Below are 20,672 nucleotides of genomic sequence, written 5' to 3' on the forward strand. Positions count from 1 at the left end.
TAAATTTGCAAATCACAATTTGCCTAGTCACCTGGTGTAAATATAAACTGCCCAAGGCAAACAGGCCTATTCCAGAGGCTGTCCTTTGTAGTGTAAAGCTTATAGCTTGTTTTCAGTGGGAATTCAGGCAGTGAAGAAGAAATAGTTACGGTAAGTTTGCATATGCTCAGTTCTGCACTGCTTTTAGTACCCTTGCTGGAATGGCTGAAACCTTCTGCTTTGTTTTACAAACAGTGTGGCTTTCCTACTACTGGATTTTGTATTTGATTGAGACTCTGTAATTGGATGAGTCAGCTTCATTATTTGTGCTAGTTTAGAACTGTGGGGTTATCTTGTTTACTTGGATGCACTTTATTTCCAGTCCTGTTCCTATGAATATTTACCTGGAAATAATGTCCACTATGTTTAACAACAGTTTTTTTTCGGTTTTTTTATATAAAAAAACCCTGTACATATGCTGTGCACCATTCTCTCAAGCAAGTCCCACTGAACACAATCTGGTTTACTACTTTATATTCTTATACTGCTCTTACTCATATCAGATTTCCACCGGAACTGTACATCATAAAACAAAAACCAGAAGAGAAATACAGGTAAAATGGCCTCATACCTTATCTTGTTAGTCTGGGATTGCTGTAGTGCAATATTTCCTGTATTTCACTGAAGTTAGCTCTCTTCTTTAGCCATCTACATTTGATTCTGCAAATGACAGAGCCCTCTTTCTACATATGCTTCCCTAAACTCTTCTCCACTGGTACCAAACTTCTTGTTTAACCTAATATTGTTTTCTTTATCTCCATGCAGCTTCTTCTCTCAGAAATACCATTCCATCTGCCAATATATTTTCTTCCTCTGCACTAACTTTCAAGTGCCTCCTTAAAACACATCTGTTCACCTTGATTTATTTCAAATTCCCCTTTATTTTCCCTCCCTGCCTAATGTGGCTTAATTTTATTCTTAGACTGCAAGTCTGCAGATGGGGCCTGTGGCTTTTTATTTTATTCCTGCGACTAGGAATGCTAAACCCTTTATAAAACAAAAACATGATTCTCTCACAGGCAACCCAGTCCACTTGACACACCATTTCCCATCATGCACAATATGCAGTGACCCATGTATTTCTCACAAACATAAGAAGCAGAAAATAAGTAAATAAATCAAATAAAACATTAAGCTAGAATATGCAGTGTCCCAACAACACTTGTGGTCAACAGAGGAAAAGACAATTAGAAATAGTCATCGTATAAACCTTCTTGGCTGAGGTAATTAAAAAGTGAATACCGTAAATAGAAAGGCTGTCCAACTGGTTCAGCTCAACGTGGGAGATTGCAAAGGCAGCTGTTTCTAAAACTAAGGGAGTTCTAAGTGCTTCAATCAGTAGTGTGTGAAAAATTGTCATTTGTTATTGATGAAGTAACTCATTCAGAGAACTGTTAAAATACAGGCAGAGACCAGTTTGCATGGCACTTACATTCCGGCACAACACCCCCACCCAACGTTGACGGGGCCCATGTAAGGCTACCTTACCCTGTTCTGTCCCCTTTTTTGTAACATTTTCGGTCACTTTTGGGTTTGGCATGAAGTACACGGTCACGCACATATCGGACACACATAAAACAATCGCTGCCTGTATAGAAGGAAGGACTTTGAATGTATCGAACTGGAGAATGAAAATGAGCCAATTTCATTACAGAGTGGAATGCCAAATGTATTTTCACACCTGCAGAATTAAAAGCAAGCCTGTTATAAACAAGAACCCAGTGTCACTGTCTGGAGCTTATCAGTACAGGTCATACTAAAAAGGAAGTTCAGCACATAAACATTATTTGATATTAGGGATTTACAAACACCTTTTAGCATTTATATCCCGCCAAGCACTGAAACTGCTACATAATTCTTGTATGCTGGCACTCAGCATCTCATTCTGCTTCATTAATCCACCAGTATCCTGCAAAAAGAACTGAGGCCGCAGTTTTGTTGCATATGGTCAGGTGGAATTCTGCCAAGTCCCCACAGCTGGATTTCCTCTGCCTCACTAAACGAATCAAAGTCATTTGCCAGTAAAATGTGCCTCTAACACAGGAAATAGCATGAAACTTCATACTTTTACAATAAAAAATGTGTTGCGGTTCTAAATGGAACTATATATTTATAAAGTATGCTGCATCTCATGTACATAGTGTTGGGGTGGGGGGAAGGAATGCTCCGCCAAAAAAGAATATGGCACAGAATGATTAGCTATTTCTAAATACTTCTATATACACAGAAAAGAGAAGAACTGCATGAATGTCCATCCCTCCAAAATTAAGGGGGATTAAATGTGTGCCCATACACACACAGGCCTATTTTGAGATAGAAGGGATTTCAGGTTCACCTTAATACACCCTGAGATTAGGGCTTCAACACTGAATACACTTTGCAGCCAAAGCCATACAGCACGAAAGTTACAGATTCATTTTCTCAACTTGGTCCTTAGCATTACATCTGGGGAAAAGGTAATGTTTACTTCTCATTTCTTCTCGCAAACTCTCATTACAGACTACCTCTTTAACTTATACTCACAATTAGAAGACATTTACTGGGGAGTAAGTAACATTGAACTTAGCAGGAACTCCCCCACTGATTACACTGTAAGAATGGCAAAATAACGGATTTTTCCAATCCTGCCATGTACAATTTAATTTATAGCTACATAGCACATTTGAAATTAGCTGGGAAGAGTTTGAATCCAATTAATTAAGACACAACATAGTGCTGTGATTTTATTTAAGATTTAGTTTGCCAGGAAACATGTACTGCTACGCTGCGGCTAAATCATAAAATTTAACAGTATGATGGCACTGCAGAATACTACGGGCCGACAGCTTCCAACATTACTTTTCCCCACTAGCAATGTTAATTTGCATGGAGAAAGGCAACCAGGTAATGGCGTAAGGCCAACATCTTTGAATGTCAAATGCCTGAAATCTATGAAGGGCAGAAAAATCACCCCCTCCACAGTCAACAAATCTGCTCTGGAGAATTGAGGAATACTCATAACAGATTTAGAGGGTGCATGAGGGAGAAGGAAGCATTCTGTTATACAAGGAGAAATCCTTGTGCTCAGTGGTATGTTGAATACAACCCACAGTGTGCATGCGGCCCAATGGCAACTGCCTTCTTCCACATTAAACTCATTGTTCTCAGAAGCTAGTAACACACACACGCCTTAATATTGCAAGGAACTATACTGGTAGATAGAGCAACAGCATTCCAATAAACAAGAAAAAAAGGGTGGTGAAACATATCATGGAAACTTCTAAGATCAGTCTGTGGTACAAAAAAAACCTTTGGTTTTAGATCAGGGGTCAGCAACATTTTTCAGTCGTGGGCCGGTCCACTGTCCCTCAGACCATGTGGTAGGCTGGACTATATTTTGAAAAAAATAATGAACGGATTCCTATGCCCCACAAATAACCCAGAGATGCATTTGAAATAAAAGCACACATTCTACTCATGTAAAAACATGCTGATTCCCGGACCGTCTGTGGGCCGGATTGAGAAGGCATTGGGCCGCATCCAGTCCACAGGCCTTAGGTTGCCTACCCTTGTTTTAGATGAATAAATCCATAGTGAGACGTACAGCACATTGAACAAACTTGGGCACTCTCTCTTAACCCTTCCCTTTCCTCACAGGGCACCACAAAGAAACATCAGGTGCACATTATTAAAAGAAATATATGAAACTATACTTTTCAGATACAGAAAAGACCCATAATTTAATGGTTCATAATTTTTATACAGCTGAATGTTTCTAGCACAGGTTTTTCTATCACAGCTACTCAAACTTTGAAATTTTAAATAGCGTTAATTAAATGTCTTCCAGGTTCTTATACTACATTAACTGTCCTTTACCTTTACCTTACCTTATAATACTATACAAAATCCCAAGCTTATAAGAATTATCAGAATTCTGGTTATCGATACTAAATTAAATAGCATGTTTGAGATATATGTCACAAAGTATGCCACCTCATATAAACTCAGTAAGAGAGGGCAAATAAGACCATTTTGCAAATAGAAGAGTGATGTGTGTTACAATTCTATCCACTGCTAAACATTTATTTTGAAATTGGGTTTCTCAAGTCCAATTTCAAAATGCAGCACACTAGACCACAATGAAAATGCCAAAGATTTTTTTTTTAAAAAAAATACTTGTAATGGTATTAGCCTAAGAATAGCTAGCTCATATTTACCAAACTCAAGCATATTCACTCATTAGTGAATATTCCAATTCTTGGAAATAATCATTATAAACTACAAAGCCATGTAACTGCATGTTTGTGTTGTTTATAGCTGTCACCTCCATTAAAACTTCAGATTTGGCACACTGTTGTGATATATACAACACACACACACACACACACACACAAAAGTAATTGTCTGTGTTTTCATGTCATAAGGCAGGGTTTTGAGCTTATCATGGTTTATTGTGCACAAGCAGCATGCTGGTTGCCTGATTGTTCCCACTTCACTCCTTTCTTGGTGCAAACAGGACAAACTAGGAAACTCTCACAAAGCTTGCTAGCCAAACTTAAACCATGCATTGTTAGTTACTGGGTTGTTGAACCTGGCTTTTCGGGGACCAACAAGATCCTGGGTTCAGATGTAACAAGAGTCTCCTGCTTTTAAGAGAGGAGGAGTGAAGTAGGAGCATAAATAATAAATTGTGATAAGCTAGAAACCCTGGCTTATCATGATATATGATCACATCATCAAGTTACGTAATACTGTGTAAAACTGGATGTGACAGTATTTATTCAAAGCATTTATACCCCACTCTTCATTCAGAAAAGCTCGGAGAATGTCTTATGGATCAATAAAAACAACACAGTTGCTCCCCTGAGGCTTACAATGTAAATACAGTATGCACAAGATAAAAGGAAAATGGGATGGGGAGGAAAGAAGAAAAGAAGCAAATTCACATGCAAAATTATTGATATTGCAAGGTTCTAATTATGATAAGCTCTGATGGAAAGGGCTACAGGCCTTGATAGTCAAGGTCCACATACACTTCTGGGCAACACACAGAAGCTACAATCACGTGTTAATCCATGCTTCACTTTAGATCACCCTTTCACACTTTGTGGTCCCCAAGTTAATCCTGCCATTATCAGATCCAGTGGCACTCTCAGACAAACACGGGAAAACTGAAACCCTCAGTATGATGCAATTACAAATCTCTCTTTTTTCCAATACTGTAATATGATGCCCTGGTGAGATCACAACTGGAACTATCTCCACATGTGGAACAACAGCAGGCTCACCCAGGCTTATGGAGCACATCTTCAAAGTAGAAAAAGGCAACTAGAATGATTCAGGAAATAAACAGAATTTTGTATTGCTGAATGTTAAGAAGGCTCTTTGTTGTAATTTACAAATGTCACACTAAAGTGGGGAGAAATGCTATGCAGGATCAAGAAAATTGTGACCATGATGAACCAAAAGTGATTTTAAACAAGTCCAAGAGCTTGGTTACATTCAGTGGGATTTTTGCCCTTTTGTTTTTGAACAGCAAATTCCTATGCCATAACCCAAACTATTTTTGAGAACTCAGTTTCAAAAGCTGTTAACCATAATAAGCACTGATAAATGACTACGTGTGCATGTGTATTTGCACTTGAGCACACTGTTTAAGAAACAAAAGCCCTGAACCCCCTTGGGCACACAGAAACAGCTGTGTATTTCTTTGTATGCTGGTCTGAAGTTAGAACTTATAAGAACCACTGCATACAGATTTGCCTTTAAGAGGTTAGAAAGCAAAGGAAGATACCTTATTATAAACTCAAGAAATCTCCATAGCACAGCTGTTGGAAGGAAGAACCTCACAGGGTTTCAAAACACTGGTTTCTCAACTGAGATGAAGTAGTGATATTATTTTAATGAATTGTAAAAAGTCTCCCCTTCCTCTGAAGCTTCAGGCACTGCGACAACCAGAGAGAGGAGTTATGGATTTCATTAAATATTCATTTGGGGGTAAATCTGTGGATGACTTTTGTATTACACCTAGGACAACTTCACCCAGTACATTTGACACTTCTCTGCATATTCAATCACAGTGATAAAATTTACTTTTAAAAAACAAAAATTGAAAGACTGATAATTGCTTCTGTGATCATCATGGAAACTAGGCTACCACGTAGCCTGTCTGCATGAACCTCCTCCCATGTGGGTATGCCAGTTTTCAACATATCATTGCAAAATGCAGAAACAGAGGGAGGAACTACATATAAACATCACTGGAACTGTGTAGAGAATTGCTTCCAACACAAAAGAAAGGCACATAAAGTAGCCTCAAGGTGGTTCAAGCCAGCATCCTAGTAGCATTTTGTGTAATGTGTGACTGGTCCACTGGCTGAAATAATACCTTTCTCCACTTCCCTAGGGACGATCAGACAAGCTTACGTGTCAGGCTAAAAACTGAGACTTTTACTTTATCTTTTTCTGTAGCGTACTGCATTACTTTGTATAATTACGTACTCCAGCTGGAGCTATCTACTTTGCTGGCACCTTCATGCAACACACTGATCATTCCTAGTCTCTGCAAATGGCATAAAATAGAGATAGTTGTGCGAGGCGGTGCTAAGAGCCTAGTCTTGGGCGTTGGACCTTCTGGCTCCTTTCTAGTTCCCTCCCAGAAATTCCACTGTACTTTATAGGGCTGTTCTGTAATAGGTCTACTGAAGGAATACTTTGAGACTGGATATTATTAAGCAATCCCTAACACTAGGTCTCAACATTTGTGAGGGAGGTTTCCAGTTCTGTGTTGTCTGGATCAGTAACAGAACTGCTAGGTCACGTAGGAAGGAAAACAATAAGTTGGTGAGATTTATGGAGTAGTTTCCAATTCCGTTAAAGGAAATTAGATGCTAGATGCAATGCAATGCATGTGTGTGTGTGTGTGTGTGTGTGTGCATGCGTTGCATCTAATCTCCTTTAACAGAATTGGAAACTACTCCATAAATCTCACCAATTTCAGCCCTCAACTTAGGGACTATCTATCTATCTATCTATCTATCTCAAACACAATAGGATAGAGGGGCTCAAATCTGCCTGGAAACAGTACCTTTTGATCTGGAAGCCTCACGCGGAATCCCATCCATTTTGGGGCAAATGCATTATTTTGGTTACCCAACGGTGTAACCAGAGACACTGACTTCACTACTGCATTACACGTGCATCATGCAGTTAGAAGAGAACTCAGCCCTGGCACCGAAAATAGGCATTTGGCGGGTGGGAGTGGGAATGGGAGCTCAAGATGGTTTTGAGGAGGAAACAAGTTCATTCCCCACCGGGTCTCTTAAGGACTGGGAAAGGACACGTTTTGCAGGAGGAGAAGGATCAAAACCGAAACACATCTATAGCATTTACGACTACACTCCCTGCCCGCGCAAAATGAGCGTGTCTCCTGCGCCTCTGAAGACTTAACAGGTGTGTTGGGGCTACGAGCGAAGCGGGGCAGCCCCGCTTCTGTGCCGGGGCGCGTCCGCACTATAACGGGGCTGAGCGGCGACATCTCTCCGCCTGCCATTTGCCACCGCTCCGGCCAGGTTAGGGCTTCTCAAAGCGAGGGGTTGTGGCAGCGGCGGCCGAGGCTGTTAGCTCCCCCTTTTACCTGGACGACTCTCCGCTGAAGCTGCCGCCGTCCTGCAGCCGCACCTTGCAGAAGAGGATCCCGTTGACGAAGGGCACCGAGGAGAGCTCGTCCAGCTCCAGCTCCACGCGGAATTTGAACTTCTTCTTCTTCATCATCATGAAGGCCATGAAGCGGGGCGGCGGGAAGCAGCCGAGAGGAGGGAGGAAGGAAGAAGTAAACAAGGCGGCGGGGGAGGGGGAGAAGAAGCCTCCCCACCCCACCGGCGGGCTAACCCCCTGCCGGCTCCTCCATTACCACAGCCGCACAGTTTCCTCCTTCGACCCTTGTGACCAAGCGCAAGAGGAGGCGGCGGCGAGGAGAAAGAGGAGGAGGAACAGTGGGGAGAAAAGGGGAGGGCGGCGGAGGGGAAGAGAAACGCTAGAAACGCTCCCGCCCGCACGCGCTGTCTTCGCCTCAGGCAGGCGGCGCTGCCACGCAGCGGCACCCCGCCGCTCTCGCCTTGTTGAGCCCGCCCGCCCGCCGTTCAAAAAAAAAGACCGCCTCCCCTCCTGAAGCCACAGAGGCGAGTCCGCCAGCCGCTTTCAGGGCAGCGTGGCTATCTTATGTGCCAGCGCGGCCAGTGGTTTGGGGCAGGGCCGGCCCGAGACGTTTTGGGCGCCTGAGGCGAACGACAAAATGGCGGGGGTTCCCCAACCCCCTCAGGGCTGCCTTGTGGCCCTGCATACCGTGCGAACTTCCACCAGCCCCAGACCAGCATGGCCAGGGGTTAGGGGGCAGGGCCGACCCCGGGACTTTTTTTTTTTTTTGGCACAGAATGACTCCCCCCTAGGGAATGAGGAGGGATTGAAGATATACATCAGGGACAAGGGGTGGGGAATAAAGATCTACATTGGGACCTGCTGGTCGTGTGGGTCCTGCCGCCCGTGGCAGTTGCCCTCAGCTTGCCTCAGGGCTAGGGATGGTGAGAGTCCAGCAGCACATGAAGAGCCACAGGTGCCCCAGCCTCGCCCTAACAACTTGCCATCCCCTGGACAGTTAAGAACATGTTCCAGATTAAAGATAATAGTACAAAGAGGGCAACCCTGTAGCGCAAGCCAAATCATGTCTACTCAGAAGTCAGCCCCACAGTGTTCAATGGGGCTTACTCCCATTGTATGTATTTAGGTGTTAAGAGGGCAGGCTTATTGGTGAAAACAACCCATGCCCAATTTAGGTTGGTCATTGAGCTGTTATTAAAGTGCTGTCAGAAAAGTGGCAACCCTACAAAGCATAAGAGGAGGAGGGACAATTTCTACATTACACAACCTCATCCTTTCCTTGATCACGTCTCACATTGCTCTAAAATAGTTGCTACCACCAACCCTTCCACTCTTACAGTGATTAATGTGATGTGGTTCATTCCTTTTATCGCTTTTTAGCCACCCTGATTGCCAAGGAGCATAAAACAATATACCGTATCTCCTCACCTTCTTTACAGTTGATATGTGCTTGTGTTATTGAATCAGTGACCTGGAGAAACTTCTTTCACACCCTTCCTGTGACCTTCTTGGCCAAAAACCGTTGCGCAGGATAGATTTCTAAATGTATTAAGGACCTTCAATTGAGGAGAAGTTTCTTAAAATAGCAAGAGGATTACTGTCTTGAGCACGCTCAGCAAAAAAACGTAGTAATATTAAGACTGCTGATATCGTTAGTCACTTGATTTAACAGATTGCCTAAATGCAGAAGAGCCAAAGATGTATTTGCCAAATATAATGCGGTACCAATTACTTCAATTTATTTATCACCTTTGATCCATGGAGCTCAAGGCAGTGTACGTGGCTCGTCTCCATCAATTTTGACTTTACAACAAACCTTTGAAGTAGGTTAAGAAGAAAGACAGTGACTGGCTCAAGGTCACCCAAGGGAGCTTAATGGCTGAACAGAGATTTGAAACAAGGGTCTCTCCCTCCTGTCCTAGTTCAACACTGCATCAGACTAGCAAGTGTAATGGTATTTCATCACATGGGTGGCTTTAGATTTTGAGGACATTTGGCGTTCAGTGGGGCTTTTCTCCATTGGTGTGCCCTCTCCTAGGCCAATCCTTACAGCAACCAAGGAAGTGAGGCAAGTGTGGAGGCTACTCTCCTCACTCAGGGAGATGACCAGGCAGTGACAGCAAGAAGGATCAGTGGGGTAGGGTGGGCATTAGAGATTGTGTTTTAAGTCCTAATGTAAATAAGGACAATGTGGTTGTCCCCCCACCCCCGTGTTTCAAGTTGCTTTTTCACTTTCACTCAACCAGAGAGGGAGTAGGGATGTCTTTACCTGATTTCCTGATGTTTCCTTCCGCCAAACTCGTATTCACTGAAGCTGTCATCTCTGCATGCACAACAACTGTCGCATACGTACACACCTCATCTTAACCGCAGCTTACATTTTCAAATCTGCATTAAATATTTTGCTATTCAGTATATTATAAAAGTGGTTGGTGGTGGTGGTTTTTTTAAACCTCCGTTCATAAGCCTGATGTTATATCTCCCTCTACTGTGTTCACAGTATCATTACAAATGTTCAAGAAGAATAAAATACATAAAAGGTATTAACAAAATATATTTTATGTATTTTATAATATATAGATATTGAATATGTGTAACTAACAATTCAGTCCTATAAAAGTCTACTCAAAAGTTAGGTCTACTGAGTTTGATGGCACTTGGGATTTAGGACTGGAGCTGAAATCAGAGACACACAAATTTGTTTTGCCAAGCACTTCTTCAGTGGCTCAAGGATTTCCTTTCTTGTCCTCATCTCAGAAATATTATTCTGTTCCCCATCAACTCTGAAGCTCCTGTCAATCATCACTAATAAAATTTTATGAATTAATCATTTTATAGTTTGCTTTTTGCTTTGTAAAGGACAGACTTTCACGACATTCTTTATTCAGTGGTACTGAGTCATTGAGAGGGGTCATGATGAATTGTGAATCATAAAGCCTAATCACTATTTCTATGCATTAGTTTAGGAACACATAGCTGTTGCTGCTAAAGTGTTAGAAGACAGTGGTGTTGAGTGTATATCCCCACTTTCATTCATTTACATACACACATCATGGCACATTATGTTTGAGCATGGGGAGGCACCACACTAGGCTGGACGGAGTGCTAGGATGTCTTCTAGGAAACATTTTCCTGGCACTGGTCACATGTCATCTGGAGTGACTCAATCTTTATTTTGGGGTGCAAAACATTTTCCTTATTCATATATAGTGATACCTCGGTTTAAGAACAGTCCTGTTTAAGAACAATTTGGTTTATGAGCTCTGAAAAACGGAAATAGTGTCCCAGTTTGAGAACTTTATCTTGGTCTAAGAATGGAATCCAAATGGTGGAAGGGCACCGGCAGTGGGAGGCCTCATTAGGGAAAGTGTGCCTCGGTTTAAGAACAGTTTTGGTTGAAGAACAAACTTACGGAACGGATTAAGTTCATAAACCGAGGTACCACTGTACATATGAACCATATTTGGCTTGGGGGGCATCACACTTGAGAGTCACTTGTGCAAAAACAAAGTGAACATGATCTCCCAGTTATCGATTCTCTTGGCTGCATCATGTGTTAAATGAATGAATGTTGTTTGGTGTGGAAAGAATGCTGGTGCTGTGCATCTCGAAAGAAGCAGTCTCCCAGTCATGGAGACATAGCCCAAAGCTGCTTTTTGCCCCTGGTTCAAGGGTATATATGCTTATTGTTCTTCAGACAGCTTGTGTAGCTGTGTTGAATAAGGAACTGGGAACTAGCAACAAAGTTTAGCTTCATGTCAGCTTAGGTCCCATGCCTTCCATTGTTATAGGATCAATGCCTGTCATCCTTACCTGTGCTATATTTGTGAGGAAACAGGCCAGGGTCCAGTCTGCCCCTGCTTCCTGTTCTAGGCTCCATGCACTCTGTCAGCGATCAACTAGTCTGTTCTGATGAACACCACCTTGTATACTACAGTGGTACCTCGGGTTACATACGCTTCAGGTTACATACGCTTCAGGTTACACACTCCGCTAACCCAGAAATAGTGCTTCAGGTTAAGAACAGAAATCGGGCTCCGGCGGCGTGGCAGCAGCAGGAGGCCCCATTACTTAAAGTGGTGCTTCAGGTTAAGAACAGTTTCAAGTTAAGTACGGACCTTCGGAACGAATTAAGTACTTAACCCGAGGTACCACTGTATTTGAAAAATAACCAAGTGCAATATAACTATGGTGATGGTATAACTTTCTTGGAGTCAGTAGGAAAAAGATTAACTGAAAGGATGTGGCTTTTGGAACATAAAACACTAACAATTACTTGAAATGATACACCTGGTACAGAAGTTACATGGTATGGAGTAGCTATTTTGCCTTTTCTCTCTGAAGCTATTATATTAAATAAGTTTGCATTCCCTTGGAAAATTAACTATAAATACATTGATGTAAGTGGGTAGAATCCTAGAAGACTGCAGTAGCCTGTCATGCATTTGCCTTTGTACCACAATCAGATTTGGTGCTGGAGGGTGGGATTCTGCACACATATACTACCACTGGCTTTAGTGTGTTGGAAAGGCTTGCCAAATGATCAGATACAACCCCGTTTTGCCACTCTTGTGCCCTTTAACAGAACTACAACCTGAAATACATAAATCAACAGCTGGAGATTTTCACAACACGAAAATAAACATCACCTGTTAATATTTGCATATTAAGGTGCCATTATGAGCAGTTTAAGTTGGCAACCTTTCTTGCACACTGGGAGGTAAATGGGTACATGGCTCCTCTAAAAGTCTAAGCCCCATTATTGTATTCAATTTTGTTCTGGAGGTGAACAACAGAAACCTTTTAATAAGCTATATTAAGCAGGAGTGTACATGTCTTAGAAAAAGAGCTATAAATAGAGTCAGATGTGGGTGGCATTGAGGCAAATGGGAATCACACTAATTAAAGGACTGTGTTAGACAATGCATGTATATATAACATCTTAATATTGTTGACACCAATATCAATGCATCACATTGAGTGAAAGCGCAACAGTTCCAAATTAAATATGGTTAATGGTAAATGCATATGTAGCTCACATGTAACACAAATGTTACCCTACTTCTGGAGAACCAGACGAGAGAAACAGAAGTTCCATTTTAAAAATTTATCTAGTGCTCTATACATCAGCCAATTTCCTTTATGAAAATCTGGTAAAAGTTTCCTTATATACAATTGATTTGTAGTCTTAGCTATGTGCTTCACCCGCCCTCCCCAAACTGGACAGATACAGAGGTGGACAGGACTTTTCACCCTGAATATCTGTGGAGAAAAGCTAATGTTTGATATTATTGTTTATTTATTTGAATATTTATTATAATATGTTATTTATTAATTAAATGATGTGATCTCCTAAGCCCACACTCCCAGCATGTTCACAGTCCTGTCTCAGAGATGTCTACACTGGCTTAGTCATGTCCACAGAATGGAAGATGGCAGGATCTCCAACAATGTGCTCTACTAGGAGCTGACTTCAGGCACTGGGCCTGTTGGCAGACCAAATCTGGGTTACTTAAAAACATGACATGAAGGCTGGCAACATCAGCCCTTGCAGATGACTGCAGTGCCTGGAGACAATCAGTCGGCTCATGTCAGCAGTGACCAGAGAAGGAATGATCATTGGGAGGAGTGCAGAGAGAAGAAATGACATGGTGCATCTGCAGTAGCACAACTGGATGCCTTCATCTGCCCCAGGTGCAACAAAACATGTCTCTCCCACATTGGTCTCAACAGCCACAGCAGGTGCTGCAACCTTCCAACAGTTTGACTTCATTCCCAAAGGCACACTCCTCCAATATCTCCTGAGACAGATGGATGCAAACCATGGAAGATTTATACCCAGCCTTTCAATCAAGTGGTTCTTAAGGTGGCTTACAAGCAACAGGTAATACTATTAAAAAACCAACACCCCACAAACACAATACAAAACTGCCCCTAAGTCCTTTGGCTGGGGCCACAGCATGAATCCCTTTTAGCAGGGGGTAACTGGAGCAAAATATTATTTCTTGAATAGGTAAAGAAGCAAACTACCTATAGCTGCAACTTCTCCAACCAATGGATGAGACCAGTTTGGTCTATTTGACAAATTCCACCTGCTAAAATCTCCTCTTCTATATTAAAGGTACATGAGAAGCATCCTGTTTTTGCATCTGGCAATAAGGTAAACTGAAGCAAAAGAGAATGTGGTTTCTGTACCTTTAATAGTTTAGTGAAGCCTGTTAAAATTCCTTCTTCCACACAGCTGTTAAGGGTGCAGGAACCCTGCTCCCTGTAGCTTTTGGCCACCCTATTCAGAAGTGCAAAAAACAGGCACCTAGTTGGGAGTGCCAAGAACTTAGAATCATAGAATTGCAGAGTTGAAAGGGGCCCTGAGGGTCATCTAGTCCAACCACCTGCAATGCATCTAGTCTCAACACATGGTCTCCTATCCAATGTGAAACTGTACCAGGCACTGCTTAGCTTTGCAAATGTGCTAGCAGTTTTATTGCTGCCAGCAGCATGGTCTGCAAAATCACATTTGGATGACTCACTCAGTTTATGGAGCCAAACCAGTCATAGGTTCGGCTGGCAAAAGACTTACAAAATAGTATAGCTGTCTTAGAATTGCACATTATCTTGCCTGTTTAACAAAGGCAGAATGGACAGGTCAAGGCTTTAAAGCCCCCTTAAGTACATGTTGGAAAGGACTCTAGAAATCTCAGGGCTCTCCATAATCAACCAATCAATAGGTGAAATGCTCTAATTAGTTTAGGTACCATGCCAGCATACAGGAGGTCAAGCAGTGGTGTAATAACCGAAGAGGAATGTAGGGAATGTAGCTCTAGGACTTATTTTCATAGATGGAGCAATGACATCATCTGCTAGAGATCTAAGATAATTGACAGATCTTTCTTGATCTGGCAAGTGCACGAGGTGATAATGAGGCTTTCAGGTTTTACTACACTATTGTTTGTGGCATCTTAGCATTGAGAAAATCAGAGAATCAATTAGGGCTTCCTGTATTGATTTCCCTTGGGCTGTGACTAGGGGGGCTGTCATGGTGAGCGCCTTCATCTAAAAAACAAAAACAAAAAACAAAACCAGCTGTGTTTTCTCTGTTTAATAGATACATTCAACCGACAAAAAGAGAATGGCCTAGGAATTTAGGGGTGTGTGTGTAGGAGTCTGCATACAATTAACATGGATATCTGTCCTTGCTGATCTTTTGCCATGGCAAGCCAAGCATGAATAGTTATATGCCCTTGCCTTTTGACATGAAAGCTTGCGACAATATGATTTTATTGTTTAATACACATACAACAAACTACTTATTTTTAAAAATATACATTTATTTTTATCATATATTTATCGCCTTCGTTTCCACAATATCGTTTTATTAAGCCACCTTATATCTGATATAGCATTTGTACTTCTGTATAATATTTGGAAGAGCTCATAGTTTGTCAACTGTAGGAAATAATAATAATGACATCTATCATCTTTTAGGCAGTGGTATGAATGTTGAGAGAACAAAGCTCCTGTCCACAGACTTAACAAGCTAAGAGTTATGGTATAAAAAGGAAAAGAGATAGTTAAGGAACAGGAAAAGATCCAGATTCAGGCATTTATTCTGTTACAATTACATACTGTAACCGTTTCATGAGCAGGTTCAATGGTCATTGAGGCAATTGTAGGAGAGGCAGAGCCATTAACAGTTGGTCCCATAGACTGTACTATCTCACTTTTCCCTCTGTTGCAATCAGCTAGAATGACTAATAATCAACAGTTATGGGAGAGAAGCAGCCAAGTGGCAGTTGATCCCAATCAAACATTCCAGATGCTATATTTTCCTTTAAAAAAAAGAAAGCAATTTGCACTTGTAGCTTTCTGTTTTCCCAGCAGTCATACGTGAATGACTTCAAAACACAGTGTTTGTTTTAATGTAGCTAAGAAACTGTCAAAGGTAACAAATTTGACTATGCAATTTATTGTTCAAGCAGAAATGATGAGCTAACACAGGATGTCTGAATGACTCACTAGCTCAGTATCTGTATTAAAACAACTTATGCAATCACACACTATGACCACTCTTCAGTTGCTTTTAAACAACATATGAATAGCAGAATAGCTGGGTGAAAATTTTGCATAAAAATAGTTATGTAGACCTCTCTAATACATACCACTATGTCGAGTGAACAGTCAAGATACAAAACTGGCTATATAAATGGAAGTCAGCCAGGTCCACTTGTACAATTTTGTTATTATTTAAGAAATGGTTGATGTGATGTGATCTGTGTACTGGTACCATAATAAGCACTTGTTCTATACTTCACACATATTATAGTCCATATGTATTTTTCTTACATGGAGATCCTGTGATCCATTTCACAAATTGTACAAGGAGCTAGGTTTGCTTGTTAAGCTCACATTCAAGAGGGAGTTGTAGTTCATTCTGTCCCTTTGAAGAGTGTGTGATTCATGTGTTTGCCATGTCTATTCCACATTTGTCAATGTACTTAAAACATCTTAGTGACATGTATTTTTTTTATATAAAGGCCAAGTAAGTATGAAAAAGCAACTTTGAAGTGTGGTGACTATATTCCTCAGCTATTTATATTGTTTGCCCCCTATTTCTTCCCGTTGCCTTGGCCTAAACTGCCCATTATATAATATATGCAAATTCATGCAACTGTAGTCTGTCAGACACTTTTAAAGAGGAAGCCCCATTTCCAGAGGAGGGCACAGAGTGGCGAAATGGCAGGTGGGGAGGTGGTGTTTAACTCTTCCCGGATCAGCATTTGTCTGTTCCAAATTGTGCAGCTTTTCTGAGGAAAGATCATTTGTCTGTTGGCACCGGGGCCCCACCAAACATGAGGCAAGGTGAAGCGACTGCCTCAGGTGCCAGGATCCACAGGGGCAGCAGATATTGATGTCGCTCTTTATTTCCCCCTCGTTCCTGATATGGATCTTCACTCATCCCTTCTTCCCTGGCAGTGGAGGGCACCAATTTGGGCACCAAAATGTCTTGGGCTTACCCTGGTTGGCACAATACATAATTAAGACAGTTATAGGTTACTTGCAATGACACTTAGCTTTAATTCAGAACATTCCAACTTCAGCTTTTAAGAGATTTCCTGATGTAGATGCTGGAAACAGACTATATCTTTTGAAAAACGATTTTGCCCTGACTGAAGTCCCTTGGGTGTTGACGTTGCCTTAGAAACCATATTTTGTCGATATAGTAACGGACTTAGCAGTGAAAGCTGTTAGTGTAGCTGGCATTCTATTTACACCTAAAGTGCAGGAAAAAATCAGGACACTTTAAACATATCTAGAGACTTGTAATTTAAATTCCTTAATCTGGATACATCACTGTTCAGTCTCATGAAATTATCATGGGTTAAAAAAAAAAAACTACAGTTGCTCAGAAACAAGGGGGAAAGCTTTGAAATGATTAGAATCACTTTTCTGCCTAAAATTGTCTTCCTTCAAAAAGGACCATGTGTGGGTTACAAAAGGTACCATCTAACACAGCACACTGATTTTAATGTAATTAAGAATGCTTACTTTCTGGTGGGTTGCGGCCGTTAGATGAGCACAACTGAGAATCGCAGCAAAATGTTGCAGTGCGAAGTGCTCCTGTTCAGTTTCAGTCAACCAGCCTTGCCCTTTTCTAGAAATCACATTATTCCACCCCTCCCCCTTCCCTCTTGTTTTCATTTCCCCAAGAGCCAGCCAGCATTCTGTGGGAGCATGCCCCTGCTTGGCAGCCAACAATATTATGTGCCCCATCTACTTGGAGGAAACATTAAGTCTATAGGATTTTGAGCTTTTTGTGCTTCTCCTAGCTGGTACCTGCTCTCTTCCGATAGGGGAGGAGTTTATTTTTAATACTTTAACTTGTTACTGCCACTTTAAACACAAATATAGCTTTTAGGGAGCAATTAGCTACCCTATTAAAACTCTTCTACCAGATTGACCTCATATTTATTCCACCCTAGTTAAGCCTTACCAGTGCTGTAACTGAGGACTTTTGTTAAAGCCTGTTTTGATCCCTACCAACTTATTGAAGTGCAGATCTGTTTAGCATTCTAAACTGCCTCTCATTTCTTCTGCCTTAATATTGTAAACACGTTCTTCCCATGTCTCTTTACTCTAAGCCAAGTGATTCAGCTGCCCCAGCAAGTCTTCTGGCCACCAAGCTACACTTCATTTTTTTCAGATCTTCTTTCTGAGGTCTCTTCCTCTGCTGTCTTCTTCTTTTGGTTATCTTGCTGGTGGTTGCTGGCATCCGTCTCCAACTAACACAGACTGATCTTGACTGAATAGCACCCAGCTATATATTCACTTCTTGTGCCCCACCTAGTTGAGCACCAGCCAATCACACTGCCTAACTAAGAATTCTAAACCTGTAATCACCAATCAGAATATGCATAGGTTCTAGCCTTCTTTTGCATATTGAGTGTTCTAGCTCCAACCTCTTTCCTCAACTGTCAGTTAAGGACCCCAGTGACAGTTAAACCAACTTTCACCTGATCAGACAGATTTCCACCATCAAACACGTTACAATGCCCATTACAATGCAAATGACTGACTATATTACACAGTACCCATTAAACACATTTTAAACAAGCAGGGCTTATTCATAGTGCTAAAAAGAAATTTCAGAAATGCAGTGTATCTGTGATTGGGAGTAGTATATCAAGCACACAACAAAAGTTAGCTGCAGTGACAGGAGCTTGTACTCTTACGAGGTCAGGTCTTATTTCATGCAGATATGTATTTCTCCCCAAGTTTGTAGACATTTTTGAAATTACCCTGCCAAGGCAAAGGAAGTCCACCTTTATATTATGCTCATATTGTAGGGGTGGGTGCTGGGTGCTGCAGCTGAGAGAAGATGGATAACATCAGGGGTAGCTAATGTGGTCCCTCCCCCCAGGGCTTTTGAACCATAACTTCCAAAATGATGACTGCTGGCAATTGAAGTTTTAGCGCACAACATCAGATTGGCTACCCTGGAGTCATATCAACCCTATATTGCTATATCCATAGTGTGGGTTTGGGGTGAGCTGGTAGAGGACAGCATGTGACGCACTCCTGCAATGTAGTGCGATGTTATGCAGTCACCTGCAGTGCTGAGTTTTCTAGGGAAATGCATTGGAATGGGTGTGAAGTTGATTATAACACCAGCACAGAGATAGGTGGGGGTGATCAATGCCTTTTTCCACCCATGGGAGAAAAGAGGACCTCTAGTAGGTGTGTGTGTGTGAATTCTGATTGCAAGAACACCTCAAAGTTTCACTTATCCTTCCTTAGTACTGTTTCAGCAACCAATTTCACCACCCTCTGCTGCCTTTCCCATAAAAAAGCAACCCTGAAACCACTATAGGCAGGTTTGAGACTTTGGTTTGTTAAACAGTGCTTTAAAGTGCTTTAGCAGAAGTAGTCTGCACTGCACCCCTCTGCACATGCAGTGCTGGATTTATGTATTAGCTAAACAAGCTATAGCTTAGGGCCCCACTCGCTTTGGGGGCCCCCCCAAAAAGTTAAAGAAAAAAATGTACCATTTCCAAAATAAAAGATAATATGATGTAAGTCATGGCTTGCTAGCCTGCTCCCTAAAATATCACTGGTTTGCTCATTTCTATATATAGGGTGCCTACATTCTGCATAGACTGGTTGCATGGCAACATATGCAAATGGCTTTAGATACTTATTAGGTCTATAAATTACCATACTGTACAGCATATATTCAACACAAAAATCAGCGACAATTTGTTGTTGACAAAGGACAGCTGGACATATAAAGGGCCCCATTACCTTAAGTAGCTTAGGGCCTCATCACACCTAAATCTGGGCCTGTGCACATGGATGGATGGATGGATGAGCTCATCCTGCCATTGCTCTTGGCCAGGCAGCTGCAGGGATTGGCCTGGCCTGATCGGGAGATTAGAACAGCAATGGCAACTGTTTGCTATGGAAGGAAGTGGAAAGTCTTCTTCAACCAGCTGTAGGCACATGGTGACTGAAATCTTGGGTGGTCAAAATTGAGTAGTGGGAAATGGGGAAGTATTTTCTCCACTTGCTTCCCATTCGTCATCCCTGAGCCTACCAGAAGCAGGAAGAGGCAAGCTTGACTAGGAGTAAGCGAAACTCTTCATGCACTTAAGGTACTTTATTATCCCATACTGTGTAAGTTTCCAAATGTCATGAAATGTAACTTTAAGCAGTACTGGTGGGCAAACACAGAAGGAAAATACACAGATGTCTTGCATGAGCGTGTGCACATAAACATCACATACTACTGCACGGTTTCAAATATAGTTTTAACTACATGTGCATGCACACCAGCAAATTTTGTGAGTTGGTTTGTTGTTGGGGGTGGAGAAGGAGGCCCATTAGAACCTCTGGCAAATCAGTATATTGCAGCCTAACCCACCTCACAATATGGTTGTAAAGAATGATGAGAATTAATGGGAATTCATTGTACAATTTTATTGAGAATAAGCCCCACTGTAAGGCTTGCTTCTGAGTACAGTATGCTTAAAATTAGGCTATAAAGCATTTTGCATGCAGATACTTTTTACCTGGAACAGCTACTATACTTATACAAAGTATAGATTACAAGCAACTCCACTGAAGTTCATTCCATTTAAAACTAAAAACACCACCAGCATTCATTCGGCACTTGCTTGCATGACTAGGCACACCCATATGCTTAATTATGCACACCAACAAGTTGGTTTTAACTGACAAGGAATTACAGGGTGTACCACATGCACACCCTATGCGCATTGTTTTGAAAAGTACTGTGCACAGAATGATGTGTGTTCGGTGTGTATGAAATACCTTCCTACATATACTGGAGAGAACTAGAACTGCAAGATTTCAGGGATGAGTATAGCTGGTTGGTAAGCTTATGAATGGTATTAAAGCTTGTGCTGCCAATGCTGATTCTTTCAATCATTAAATGTCATGTAGAAACCCAGCTCTGAAGCCTTCCAGGAAGGAAGGTGCAG

At 41.6% G+C, this 20,672-nt stretch overlaps 1 protein-coding gene and 1 long non-coding RNA gene across 5 annotated transcripts in view; both read right to left on the minus strand.

The window, feature by feature from the left end:
* EEIG2 (EEIG family member 2) overlaps nt 1–8,341 on the minus strand; it is a 30,490-nt gene extending 22,149 nt beyond the window's left edge. For 2 of the 4 annotated variants that reach the window (XM_053391569.1, XM_053391571.1), the window contains exon 1: nt 7,655–8,329. In XM_053391569.1, coding sequence (XP_053247544.1) covers nt 7,655–7,803 — 149 coding nt within the window. In that variant the 5' untranslated portion in view covers nt 7,804–8,329. Of the gene's footprint in view, nt 1–7,654 lie in introns of all 4 variants that reach the window. The other 2 variants (XM_053391570.1, XM_053391568.1) reach the window with 2 other exon arrangements.
* A 6,417-nt stretch (nt 8,342–14,758) lies between these two features.
* LOC128415411 (uncharacterized) lies at nt 14,759–18,689 on the minus strand. The gene is made up of 2 exons (XR_008330946.1): nt 17,221–18,689; nt 14,759–16,689 (listed from the first exon to the last, which is right to left on the minus strand). It is a non-coding gene; the product is annotated as an uncharacterized LOC128415411 (long non-coding RNA).
* Between the last annotated feature and the right edge of the window lie 1,983 nt (nt 18,690–20,672).

The sequence above is a fragment of the Podarcis raffonei genome, chromosome 6, assembly GCF_027172205.1.
Source record: "Podarcis raffonei isolate rPodRaf1 chromosome 6, rPodRaf1.pri, whole genome shotgun sequence".
NCBI lineage: Eukaryota > Metazoa > Chordata > Lepidosauria > Squamata > Lacertidae > Podarcis > Podarcis raffonei.